Source organism: Lachnellula hyalina, assembly GCF_007821495.1.
Source record: "Lachnellula hyalina strain CBS 185.66 chromosome Unknown contig00028, whole genome shotgun sequence".
Lineage (NCBI taxonomy): Eukaryota > Fungi > Ascomycota > Leotiomycetes > Helotiales > Lachnaceae > Lachnellula > Lachnellula hyalina.
In genome coordinates this window covers 72,621-86,617 of record NW_022157142.1, presented here as the reverse complement: position 1 = coordinate 86,617, position 13,997 = coordinate 72,621, and the positions used below count along the sequence as shown (strand labels likewise).

At 47.0% G+C, this 13,997-nt stretch overlaps 3 protein-coding genes across 3 annotated transcripts; 1 reads left to right on the top strand and 2 right to left on the bottom strand.

Moving 5' to 3' along the window:
• Nucleotides 1–1,692: 1,692 nt before the first annotated feature.
• On the top strand, nt 1,693–7,042 carry YBT1_2 (ATP-dependent bile acid permease; the record flags this gene model as incomplete). The annotated part of the gene is made up of 3 exons (XM_031147302.1): nt 1,693–3,402; nt 3,514–4,913; nt 5,059–7,042. 3 exons carry the CDS (start codon nt 1,693–1,695, stop codon nt 7,040–7,042), a joined length of 5,094 nt encoding a protein of 1,697 aa, XP_031007401.1.
• Nucleotides 7,043–7,658: 616 nt separating this feature from the next.
• LHYA1_G002324 (uncharacterized protein) lies at nt 7,659–8,691 on the bottom strand (the record flags this gene model as incomplete). The annotated part of the gene is made up of 3 exons (XM_031147301.1): nt 7,659–7,703; nt 7,902–8,210; nt 8,275–8,691. The coding sequence occupies 3 exons, from the start codon at nt 8,689–8,691 to the stop codon at nt 7,659–7,661; spliced, it is 771 nt and encodes a 256-aa protein (XP_031007402.1).
• Nucleotides 8,692–12,108: 3,417 nt separating this feature from the next.
• MEL (Alpha-galactosidase) lies at nt 12,109–13,918 on the bottom strand (the record flags this gene model as incomplete). Its single annotated transcript, XM_031147300.1, has 5 exons — nt 12,109–12,761; nt 12,824–13,005; nt 13,076–13,240; nt 13,351–13,753; nt 13,819–13,918. The coding sequence occupies 5 exons, from the start codon at nt 13,916–13,918 to the stop codon at nt 12,109–12,111; spliced, it is 1,503 nt and encodes a 500-aa protein (XP_031007403.1).
• Nucleotides 13,919–13,997: the final 79 nt, after the last annotated feature.

Below are 13,997 nucleotides of genomic sequence, written 5' to 3'. Positions count from 1 at the left end.
TAGGCTACATACAAAAGTCGTGAAAAGGGGTGGAAGGTAATATTTTCCCAGAGGTCGAAGAGGCGACCTTGTGTAAATCAATAGGGCGAGCGGGTGGGAGAATGGAAAATGTTAAAAAATGCATTGCGTGGGTGGTATTTGGAAGTCTATCTATGGTATCATACACAGGTAGACAAAACGTTTTCGCTTGTTTGTATCTATCGCCTTTGTAAACAATACTGTGTGAGGATTAGAACAAGGATTGGAAACTCCTTGTGCATGTTTTAGCGAGGGAAATGCATATGATTCGTAATCTATATCATGTGTATCAGTGAGGTGGGGTGGGACATTCATGAAGCAGTACTCCAGAGAGAAATAGAATTTCCAAATGTCTGACTAGATCAGTTTCTAGATCAGTTTCTTATGAGAAACTAGTTTAGTTATGTAGGGTGCGAATGCTCTAAGCCTGGTCTTATTGTATTGGTATTGGGTCTTCTGGCTTTGATATGTTTCCAAGAAGTTCCGTATGAACCTTGGTATCGAAAGTGCGTCAAGTTCATATTGGAGGTTTTTATTTTAGCTTTTTCATCAGACCAAAGGTATCCGGCAGATTGAAAATAGTAATTTGAAGCTTGCGGGGGACCTAGATGCGAATTTGGATATGCAGCTTGACCATTACTCCGTGCTCCTCTCCTCTACAGTTCTTCTACCAACCGGAAAGCATGGTGAATCATCCGGCGTGCAAAGGGAATTGTCCAATCAGCATCAGGGGTTCATTCAGGGTTCAAACTGAAGCGCTCGGAGGAGAGGAGGGGCCAAAAGATTATCGCAGAGCGGTGTGCAATGCAAACGAGAGATATCGTGATGAATCATGCAAGCAGGAGCTCCTGCTGTATTCAGGTTGAATCGATATCAAAGATACTCGTACTCAGTCCGATGCCGGCGGATCTTTCTTTCCTTCTTCTGCCTGGCTGGTGTTTGTGTCAGTAGATAGGTAGGTATAAGTGAGGTTCTAGAGGATGGATGGATGGATGGATCTGGATATTCAATGAGGGATTGTCCTTGAATAATAGCATATTGATTTGCATATGCAAACGTCCAGAACTTGAACAGCTATTCGTGATAGATAGTAAACTCTAAGCAGTCTTCATGCAGACAATTTCAGACAAGCGGACGACATAAAAGATCGGCTTACGATACACACTCTGGAGAGACAATGTACGATGAAACAAGCATAAAAGTCTGCAAGCAAGAAAATGAAATACAAGAAACGACTCGCTTTACTAGCTGTATGGATTTACATGAAGCTGTCGTGACTTATACCTTGCACAAGCCAGCGGACAGTCAATTGGCTGGCTGTCTGTTCTACATGTGGAAGCTGCACCCCGTTGGATTTGTGATGGCGATGGTCTTGGCATCAATCTACCCCACCCCACTTTCCACAATACCTACGGTTGGGTTGCTTGCACGCCGGGTTGTGGCTTCGAGCTTTTTCACTTAGTTCATTCATACTGTACTAAAAAATCATGAGGCTTTACTTTTACACCAGCAATCACCGGCCTGACCTATTCTTGACATTCTACTAGGGCCGAGCATATCAATCAATGTTCCGTTCATTCAGTTGGCCAGAGCATCTTTTATCCCTCGACGCCTCCATCCTCTTCTCTTCTCCCTGCCGGTATCGCATATCACCAGCATCATATGGGCAACAGCATGCTAGGCCAATGTCCCGGCCCGCTGTGGCAGATTGATGATTTAACAAACTGCTTTCAGCGCGATTATCTAAAGGTTCTTCTCCCAATAGTATCCATCGCCATATCTTTATTGTTCCTCCTCTCACAAAATATCCATCGATACGCCAAATCATCATCTTCGAAGTACAAACTTGTTCCAAACGGCTCAGGCGTTCACGGGAGTTCCGGGGGTCACAATGGGCACACAAATGGAAATGGACATGTGCCAGACACAAGAACCGCCGCAGACGGATCAGAAGATGAGGACGAAGTCTTGACTATGGGTGGAGGTCGACTAGCACTGGCGAAAACAACCACCAAAGGATCCATTGCTGCTGTTGATAAGCCCCGAGGGCAATACACTCTGTTGACCGTGGAGCTTCTATCGGTAGTTGCCGTGCTGGTCATTAACGTCGTGGCATTGGTTCTCCATGCGTACGGTTCGAAAGGGACAGTGGCGACAGTGGCGGGAATCACAACATGGACCTATATCCTCATACTGGTCATCCTGAGACTGGCATTGTCCAACACGCGGTATAGGATACCGAGGTTATGGAATCATACAGCGGCTTTATACTCCCTCCTGTGGCTCTTTTCGATTATCATTTTCCGATCAGCTATCATCCATCCCCGCTCCGATGTCGCCCAAGCCCTGGTCATCTCCGAGTTTGCATTGACAACACTTCTGTTTGGGATTGCAATTACTACCCGGAAGGGCAACAAAACAGTCGTGTTAGAATGGGAGGGAGACATTGAACCATCTAGAGAGCCTCTGGCGAGTTTATTCTCCATTGCTACTTTTGGATGGGTGGACGCAATCGTGTGGCAAGGTTACATGAAGACATTTGAGATGACTGACGTATGGAACCTCTTGCCCAAAGACAAAGCAGCTGCAGTTCTAGCGGATTATCGACAACTCAGAAAGACGACCGCTCTCACATGGCACCTGATGCACTACTTTCGCTGGAGTCTTATCATCCAATGCTCTTATGCCATATTCTCGAGCCTTTTCACATTTGCTCCGACCTTGTTGTTAAAGGTCATCCTGGAATACATCGAGGACCCTGATATTGCGCCGCGGAACGTGGTCTGGCTTTATGTTATCTTGATATCCCTCACGGATGTACTGCAATCACTAGCGAACGGCCAAGCACTATGGATTGGTCGAAAGATCTGCATTCAGCTCCGAGCAATTATCATTGGAGAAATCTACGCCAAGGCTCTGCGTAGAAAAGCAGCAGCCGGAAGTGATACAGTGCTCGGAGACAAGAAAGACAAAGAAGACGCTACGAAAGTGAGCAAGCTGAAGAGTCTGGTTGGACTTGGCAGCAAGAAAAAGGACGACAAGAAACCCGACTCGGATTCAAGCACTGTGGAAACTACAGATCCTACTGCGGCAAAGGGATCGGATGAGCAGGTTAATGTTGGGACTATCATCAATCTTATGTCGGTTGATTCTTTCAAAGTCAGTGAGATAACTGCATATCTTCACTTTCTTTTTGCCGCGGCACCCACCCAATTAATAGTTGCCGTCTATCTTCTCTACCGGATACTGGGTCTGAGTAGTATTCCTGGTCTAATCGTAATGGTTATCCTTTTGCCACTTAATATTGGACTTGCGCGAGGATTTGGACGTTTACAGAAGAAGATCATGGCAGCCACAGACAAGCGAATTCATACAACTAACGAGGTAAGAAACTCCCTTGATATTGACAAGTCCGGGGTTTTCATAGCCCGGGAGTTCTGAGACATTAATATCCCAACTACTCATCAACCAAGAAATACTGACTCCGATTTGCAGGTACTCCAAAATATCCGTATTGTCAAGTTCTTTGCTTGGGAGCATCGTTTCAGCAATATTGTCAATGAAAAGCGGTCTGCTGAGTTGAAAGCCTTGCGATCAAAATACATCCTCTGGGCCTGCGCGGTAGCGGTCTGGAATACGGTCCCAGTTATTATAACTTTCTTCTCCTTCCTCGTCTACACGGTCATAGAGAAAAAGCCACTGTATCCTTCTATTGCCTTCACAGCCATCTCCCTCTTTAGTATTCTCCGAGTTCCTCTTGATCAACTGGGCGACATGATCGCACACGTTCAAGAGTCCAAGGTCTCTGTCGATCGTGTAGAGGAATTTTTAAATGAAGATGAAACGGAGAAGTACGAGCAGCTAGGTCATGATAGCCTGGATGAAGATGGCAACCAAATGATAGGTTTCAAATCTGCTACTTTCTCATGGGGTGGTAAAGAAACATCCACAGAGGAAGTTTCAAGCGCGTTTCGGCTCATGAAGTTAAATATCAACTTCGAGATTGGCGAATTAAACATTATTGCCGGTCCCACCGGATCAGGCAAGACTTCTCTCCTGATGGCCCTCCTGGGTGAGATGACGCTTATTGAAGGCAAAGTCTTTCTCCCAGGTGGTGGATGCAGCCGCGAGGATGTAAGGCCGGACCCCGAAACAGGTCTCACTGATAGCGTTGCCTATTGTGCTCAGCAGGCGTGGCTCGTCAACGCTGACATCAAAGAGAACATCATCTTCGCTGCACCTTTAGACGAGAAGAGGTACAATCAAGTTATTGTAGCATGTGCTCTGGAGCGGGACCTAGAGATTCTAGATAATGGAGACGAAACACTCGTGGGGGAGAAAGGCATCACACTCTCTGGAGGCCAAAAACAACGCATCTCGCTTGCAAGAGCATTGTATTCCAACTCTAAACACGTACTCCTGGACGACTGCCTTAGTGCTGTGGATTCGCATACAGCAAAGTGGATATTTAATAATTGCATTCGAGGGCCACTAATGCAAGGTCGGACTTGCATACTCGTTACCCACAATTTGGCTCTTTGTGTACCTCAATCTAGCTATGTGGTTTATCTTGACAACGGCGTCGTTGATATCCAGGGCTCGGCGGCCAAAGTAATTGCTTCTGGAAAACTCGGTGATGATGTCAATATGTCAAGACCTGGATCGGCTATAGCATCTCAGATGCCTTCACGAGTACCTTCCAGCCTTGGTAACGAAAGTGAAGATACTACTCTCGTTGATGATGGAGGCCATTCCAATGGAAATGGCAGTAGTAAAACTGCAAAGTCGAAGAACGCCGACAAAGGAGCAAAGCAAGATGCCATGAAAGAAACCAAGGCCGAAGGCGGGGTCAAATGGAATGTTGTAGTCCTGTATCTGAATTCGATGGGACCTTGGTATGTCATCCTCTGCCACTTTCTTTTCACCCAAGCCAAATTTTTTCAACATGTTGTAGACCAGGCCCATGGAAGTCATATTCTAACCTGGAAATCTTCATTTATTTTTGATTCACCATCATAGCAGTTACTAATAGAAGTGCAGGTGGTTCTGGGTTTTGGCAGTGCTGGTCTTCGGTGTTCAGCAGATTGGCAGTCTTGCTGCAAACGTCTGGATTCGACAATGGGCGAACCAGTACGACACGGAATCTATCAACAAATATCACAGCTTGTCGCCAAACAACTACGTTGGAAATTCGATATCTACTATCCAGGTAGCAAGCTCTCGAATATCCCAAGTCCAACCATACTTTGACCCCAACAAGACATCACTCATAGCGCAGCTTGCCCCGAACGTCGATGTTTCTTATTATCTTGGAGTCTATGCGTTGATCGGAATTGCTGGTATGCTAATAGCACTTTTCAGAGATTTCTGGTTATTCTTCGGCTCCTTGACTGCAAGCTGGGCAATCCATAGACGCTTGATGGAGTCAGTAACTCGAGCAAAATTCAAGTTTTTCGATGTGACACCTTTGGGTCAATTGATGAATCGCTTCAGCAAAGATCTAGAGGCTGTTGACCAAGAAGTGGCTCCAATCGCCATTGGCGTCATGTCTTGCGCTCTTGCTATCCTTGTCACAGTCATATTAATCACTGTCATTACCCCAGGCTTCCTGATTGCTGGTATATTCATTAGTGCTTTGTATTTCTTCGTTGGGAAGTTTTACCTCAGATCTTCGAGAGATCTGAAGAGACTTGAGTCTGTGCAAAGGAGCCCCCTGTTCCAGCAATTTGGAGAGACTTTGAGCGGAATCACGACGATTCGTGCATATGGGGAAGAGAGACGCTTTATTCGCGATAACATGTCGAGGATTAACACACACTCGCGGCCATTCATCTATCTCTGGGCTGCCAACAGATGGCTCGCCTTTCGAATGGACGCCATCGGTGACCTTGTTGCTTTCTTCGCTGGCGCATTCGTCGTCCTTAGCATCGGGAAAATTGATGCCGGTTCTGCTGGTCTATCCTTGAGTTATGCACTCGCATTCACCGAGAACGTACTCTGGCTCGTCCGACTTTACGCTGTGAACGAGCAAAACATGAACTCGGTCGAACGTATCAAGGAATATTTAGACGTCGAACAGGAAGCAGAGGCAGTAATAGAGAAGACTAGACCTGCTGCAAATTGGCCTAGCAATGGCTCGGTCGAGTTCATTAATTATACAACTAGATATCGGGATGATTTAGATCCGGTATTGAAAGATGTCACATTCAAGATCAATCCACTTGAGAAGGTTGGAATAGTGGGCCGAACCGGCGCTGGCAAGAGCTCATTGGCCCTTGCTCTTTTCCGTGGACTTGAAGCAGACGCAGGCAAAATATTGATTGACGACGTTGATATTGGACTCATCGGCCTCCAAGATCTTCGAGAATCTATCACAATCGTCCCCCAGGACCCGACACTTTTCACAGGCACCATTCGAAGCAATCTGGACCCATTCAACCTCTTCACTGACGAAGATATCTTCGCAGCTTTGCGAAGAGTTCACCTGATAGGCGCCCCACTGTCAACCACTAACCCCTCTACCCCAATTACAACATCTCGACCAGGTTCATCCGATCTCGATAGCCCCGATACCCCCACTGGTGCATCAACGCCAGCAAACAAGAACATATTCTTAAACCTCTCCTCCACCGTCACAGAATCCGGCAACAACCTTTCCCAAGGCCAACGCCAGCTCCTGTGCCTAGCCCGCGCGCTGCTCAAAAATCCCAAGGTTTTGATGATGGACGAGGCTACCGCCTCCATCGACTACAGCACAGACTCCAAGATCCAAGAAACGATCCACGAGCTCAAGAGTACCATCATCACCATTGCACATCGCTTGCAAACAATCGTCGACTACGACAAAGTCCTTGTATTAGATAAGGGTCAAGTAATGGAATACGGTCATCCATACGAGCTACTGAAGAAAGAGGGTAAGGAGGCCATCTTCAGGGGCATGTGCGAGACAAGCGGTGATTTTGAAGGACTGCAAAAGACCGCGAAGAAAGCTTGGGATGCAGGGCGGCTGGTTGACGATGAATAGACAGGGCCGGTCTTGTGTGCTTGGTATCATGTATTTACAGCATTTGGCGTAAAGGTCGGCGCTTTTTTGATTATAAAGTCAGTCCCCTTTCAGAAATTGATATGTAACTATACGCCAGGTTCGTTCTGAGTGAGTGAGTCAGTACCGTCGCTGCTATGGCCGCTGACATATAAGACTTACTATACTGACGTTGATTCCCTGGCACTGATGTAGCCTGAGTCAGCTGACTGAATATGTAAGTTACGAGTGTACAAGCAGGAAACTAGACCCTTTCAGGGCGACGGCAAATACCCAATTAGTAAGCAAAAAATCTGATTATATTGGTTGCTTATGCTGACTGACTGGCAGCTGTGAACAACCCCGGCGTAAATCTACACTAATTATACTCGTACAGCTTCGTTCGTTACTCTACATCGTATTTTTAACATTTTGCGCATCCTCAGTCATTCTCAGCCATTACTGATTACTAATTACTGATTATTAGGTATATTGGATTTTGAGTTTTTGATTTTTGATTCTTGATTTTTGATTCCTGATTTTTGATTCCTGATTTTTGATTCCTGATTTTGATTTCGTAGTCCATAATTTCGTGGTCCATTTAGGCAAAGTGTAGTTGTCATGTTCTTTCACCTGCCGCTCTTCTAAGCATGTTTACCGTCCACTGAAGATTGTTAGTATTCCCTTGTTGGAAGATGATGCATTCCATCGAGCTGTGGTTTGGGGTGGTGATTCCCTCCATTCAGCAAGCAGTGTGTGTGGATGGAGCCTTGCTCTGGCCCTCGAGGCAAAAGCAGTATTGATCAGTGATGCAATCAATGGCACCAAAAATAACAAACGGGGGAAAGAGCCGTCTACATACCGAAACCTGACTCAGAAATACCGTATGTCCAGCCTCGTCGCACCGCTCCACAGAGTCAATCATGTTAGGTTTCGACTCCTGCGCGTCTTTTAATATCATCTCGCCGTATGCAAGGCTCATGCAGTTATCCCTCCCGCACAGCACGTATGTTGAAGGGATGTAGCGCCACGCCGCGAATGTGGTCTGGCTCCAGAATACGCCGATGCTCTGGGGGAGGATCTGGGATGCCCAGTATTCTGCTTCGCGGGCTGACATGTCGTTGTAGAAGACTGAGGCGGCTTCTTTGGGGTTTATGGTGATGGTCCCGGTCTATTTTACGGTTAGGAGGTGCGGGTTGTATGGGGGAGGGGACTCCAAGGATGCAATTGCTCACGTGGAGATTCGGTCGCATGTATGGAAATAATGCCGAGACGTCTCCTCTGGGACTCGATTGGAAGCCTTCTTTTGCCATCCAAGACATGATGAATACCAGCCTCACAATACCACCTCTCTGACCTCTTTGCTCCCGCTCCCTCTTCCCCAGGCCTTGAAGTGCTTCCCCTCCCGGTAGCCCGCCATAACCATGCATCACTACGATGACATCGTTTCCTGATTCGACTAGATGTGTAGCCATGTGCCTAATAGCTACAACATCTTCCGTAAAGTCATAAGTAGGCGGATTTCCTCCCACAGACGGGAGTGCTAGAGGTACAATCGTATAGCCATAGCATACAAGAGCTGCTTTGAGGGGTTCATAAATTCGAGGAGAGTGAGAGGCCCCCGGAATACAGAGAAAGATTGGCTTTGACATGATCTCGGCAGTACTGGAAGTATATTCTTGTTCTTGACATCAACATTTGACAGCAGAAAATTAAGTGACTGTCTCTCACATATATCATTATAAAGTAAAGTATTTCTCGCAACACCCATCACCGCTGGCTGATGCATCCCGATCCCACCCACCTCAGACCCAGCAAGTACAAGTCCAGCTCGGACAAAACAGCTAATTGCCCCTAGTTCCCCGTGCGTGCGGCGCCGTGTCAGGCGCGTGGCACTATAACGATAACTTGAGTCTTTTTCAGGGGTTCGTAAAACGCGCCAATCAGAACATCTTCCTCGCAGAAAGACCCCATTATGGAAGCACATCTTGTAAGATTCAAACGAAAGATTGCCACAAAACCGTGTTTGCCCGCAGGATTTAGGAAGGGGGAAATATTAATGTTCCGAATGCAGACGCCCGATATGCGGGAATTTTTATTTGGATTCTCTTTTCCTAGATTTGAGAATTTGCCATGCTTATGGCATTATGCGGTATAAATTTGGTGATTACTTAACTCACGTAGTTATCTCGTAACTAGCTCGTACCTTACGGCCAGTGAGGGTTTGTGAAAAGCAGCTAGTGGAAAGAGCACTTACGGATCAGGGAAGGAACAGGAACACCTGCCGGTAGTAGCGCGAGCTCGTAAAATCCTTCGATGCCGGCACTAGCGTATTTGGATCTTGGTAGTGGGGTCTATTGTTTTGGAGTTTTGGTGATCACCTCACGGGCTATCCGCTTTGTCGGGACGCTGGGACCCCATGATCTAAAAGGGCACTTACTCGCGAATAAGTGCATTGAGAAAGATGATAAAGTGGCATAGAATGCTAAGATATCCCGAAGCATAGGAACCCGTAGAAGCCCGACTGTCGCCACGAGAAAATGGTTGTACAGAAGAGAATAATGAAGGTAACGTCAATGCAAAGCAGGCAAGGTAGCATTTCCTTTCAATATAAAAGTATTCGTACGGCGGAGAAATAGAGAGATATAGATAGGGAGAAGAGCACAGAAGGAAATAATAATTCATGCTGTTCCAAATGTAGACATCTGATTATGCATGGACATTGGACTTCCATGTTAAGTCAAGGAGAATTGAGATCGTCGAGAGAAGTTCATGAGGTTGAAAAAAGGAGGTTCAGTAGCAGCAAATCAAATCATGCTGGTGGCATATTGCGGTAACCTCAAAGCAGCAGGTCTGCTGAGCCTGTGCTAAGCTTAGTACAGTATACACGGACATCATACGATGACTGCAGGGTGTAACCAAGTAGAAGTTTTGGAATTTGAGTATAGGAAGCTAAGACCTCGAACTCCTCAAGCAGTACGACGCATCTCCCCAATGCGGCCTCTCCGGTGTGTACTGAAGGATCTACCCAGCAGTTGAAAAGGCGGTATTGCGTCGGTGGAAAGACTCTCCGCAAGCATAGACGCAATATGAAGTACCGGTATAAGCTAGTCACTACTCGTATAGAGAGAGACCGATGACTTGGGCAGAGAAGTTCCAAACCACAGCAATCTACCACAAGATGCATGCTGCTCTTCAATAAATTAAGAGAAAGGCTGTACAAGATTCCTTCCGAAGTACATATTATACTGTGAATGTGGGAGCGTCACGATTGTAGCGAGAACGGAAAGGGGGTGAGGTGAGGTGGGTAGAGTGGTTCAGCTAGCTGCTTTAGGACTAACCTCAAACCTCTCAAACAACTCTAAAGTTTGCAAAAGGTACTTACTACTCCTATTGAAACCTAGACTCAAAGCGAGAGCTTGACTTCAACAGTTCCCTATGAATCAATTTCTTTTCTGGTAGTGGCACTGCAAATTCGTCATAGACCACCAAAGCAGTAAACCAAGATCCCGGATTGCGGTATATATCCCCAGGATTTGACCACTTCCACCACGTCAGAATTGGCATTTCCCTCCTAGCATGATATCGATCCTCGGAAAGATTCTTTTTGATCCTACTTGATGTCAGTCATACGGCATTACCGACTTCCTACCGTCCCAAGAAATGGGAAGCGGCGCTTCGGTCCTCCCGAGATGCGTTGCGCTTTTCTTTGCGCTGGCTCGCTCGCTCATTCGCTTACAGCCCCTGAATGCAAGAAGGAGCGAACGAAGGAGCAAGGTGCAGGTACGTGATTCTAAAGCGTCGTAAAGCATCCCTGTGGTCTAGACATACGCCAATAACCCAGGGAGGGCGAAACTTTGCATTGAAAATTCATGGATGGCTGACGGCAATAATCCACTTGGGGGCGTGTTGAGTGATTTGAAACTACAGTACTTCGTACTCGTACACCATTATGGTATACCGGGGCTAGTCGCCCAGAATAGAATAGAAAACTGGCATTGATGCGCTGGGATTAATTTTTTCGCACCCTGTGAAACCAAAAGAAGAAGAAACTCGAGCGAGAAAGCATATTTAGTTCTGACATGAAGAGTCCAGAAATCGAGATGGCAGAGATACACGTAATGGTGGAGACTCATTGATCTATCTTTGTGACACGCATTTCCCTTCTTTCCTTCAACCAGCAAATTGCTCAGGTAAGACTTGCACTCGTTTACCTAGAGTGAGGGAATAACGTCCTCGTTTCCCTTGTTCTGATTCTTGTCTTCGTCTTTCCCAACCCCCTTTCCCAGGTCCGTAAGCTATCGAACACATTAGTTCAATCATCCAAAAGTCCACACTACATTTCCCTACTCATACCACTCTCTCCAACTGCGCTGTTCCCCTCACCGGCTAGATACTCATCCTCCAGCCTGATCCAGATTATTCGCCGCGTCTTTCGCAAGCTCTTCCTCTCGATGTTGCAAGCTTCGAAAAATGTCGAGATCTTCTGCACCAGGACCAGATATATGGTTCCGATAGTAGGTTTCGTGGTTGATCTCGCAGACTTCCTTTTCTGTTCCTTTGTGGTCTTCGCAGTATGGGCGATCGCATAGTAGGCAGTACTAAGACATTCCTGTTTAATTCCACGAGGGTTTATTTTTTCGCATCCGTTTGCACACGAAGCAAGGATGGAACTCGCTAGGAAAAGACTCCGATGACTATAACGAATTTATCAGCATGCTGTCCGGGAGCAGGATGAAGGAGCACCTGCCATTCTGTTGTTTACTGTAGCTGTATGCTTTTTCTGCTCGAGCGGTGTCTCGGGATGGGGAGATGGATGTATGAATAAGGCTTCAAATACAGACGCTCTGGTGTTGGGATGTGGGGTATTTATTCGTACTGAAAGCTGTGTATGCACCTCGACGAAACAGGACTTTCTTATATATGTTCCGGTTGATTCGTGAATCTAAGCATTCGACCGGAACACGTGTGCCCTCGCAGAGTTGCATACCATTCATTTGAAGCTTTTCACTGAGATGATTCTAAGTCTATCTATTTTCCAATTCTTTCTTGGTAAACACCATCAATAACTACAGCTCGTCTCTCTTCCGCACCGCTGTGGGAAGAGCTCTGATTCTAAACAACGCAGCCCCGTGTGGGTCCACCGTCGCGACAATAGTGCCTGAAGGCTGAACCGTCGTCGTCAGATTCCCCAACAACAGCGAGCTATTCTGCGCCAAGCCCTCCGCGTAACTGGTTCTCGTAGCATTATATCTCCCTGCACCGACAGTCGTAGCGTTATACCCGGTCGTTGCATTGCCTGTAGCCGAAGAAGAGGAGATTATGGCAGAAGCCTCGTCATCCGACATGCGGTTTGCCCATAAGTCATACACCTCCCAGGACATCTTCACTTGCTTGGCTGTACCGGAAGGTCCGCTGTCGATGAATATATCTGCTAGTGATGCGTTCATTACTGTTGGGGCGTTGGCGCCGTTTACGAGCAGAACTACCATGTCTGAATAGTCTCCACCGGTTGTGGACTTTAGACTCCCAGACCACATTTGCAGAGCGGCTTTGCCGTTGCTGTCATCGTTCGTTTCGTACATCCAGCGTCTGGCTGCACTGCTACCGCTGGGGTCTTGGTTGATGGCTATCACGGCGGCGTTGGACAGGATTGAGAGGTCTTTGGGCGCGATGCTTCGGATGTCGTTTCCCATGATCAGAGGACTCTTTGCCACGGCCCCTGTAATTCAAGTAAGCTACGAGAAGCTGTGGTTAATTGGCAACATGAAAAGCGATACATACACATGCTGAAATGAGCAACGTATTCTGCATCAGTCATTGCTCCGTTCCCGACCTCTAGCATATCGAGGTCGTTCCACGCGCCAGGTTGAGCTTTGGACACAATGAAAGATGCCTTGTTCATGATATTCGTAATCGAGCAATGAAAGCCCGGAAGTTCGCAGTTCCAAGCATCAGGTCCATCACTAAGGTACCCCATGTTAGTTCAGCGTTTCAAGAAACTGAGCTGCCAGAAAAGAAAGTCAGAAATCTCACCAAGGACATCTCGCATCATATGTATCCCAATTATCATACACATCCCCCGAGATCCTCCAGCTATTCGCAACAGTAGAGCCCCAATTCCAAGGATAATCCTCGCCCCAATTGCATAGCGAGTACAGGATCGGACGTCCAGTAGCATTGAGCGCATCGCCCATAGTCCTATATCTGTATTGAACAAGTTCAGGTCAGCCACATACACACACACACACACTTCATCTGACGCTCCAAAAAGAAAAGTTCCGTGAAGTCCATCACGCACACACACATACCTCGCTGAACTAAGCTGCTGATTCCCCGCGTATCCCTCATTATAACAATTATCATACTTCAAATAATCCACTCCCCAATCCGCCCACGTCTGCGCATCCACCGTCTCATACCCCAGACTCCCTGCATACATCCCACACGTATACTTGCCGGCATCAGAATACATACCGAAGCCCAGACCCAGGCTATGCAGATGGTCCGCCACAGCCGCCATGCCGTTGGGGAATTTCTCCGGGTCGGCGACGAGGGAATTGTTGGCACTGGCGTTGCGGCCGACGGACCAGCAGTCGTCGAGGATCACGTAGTGGTATCCTAGATCCTTGAGGCCGTAATCGACGATGAGTGATGCGGTTTGGAGAAGCAGGTCTTCCGAGACGGAGCACCCGAAGGCGTTCCAATTGTCCCCTAAGACGCACGTCAGTTTAGATGATCTATATGTATGTATGTATGTTGGAGAAGAGTGAGCTTACAGCCCATCTGAGGCGTAATGGCCAATCCATTATCCACAGCATGGACAGCCAAGGCAAACAAGGCACTCGCCGCCAAGATGGAAGTTCTGAATACCCTCATTTTGAGGCTCAGTTTTCGTCTTTACTTCTGATGGTTGTTTGGAATTGTTATATCACAATCCGTAGAATTCGGGGGGAGC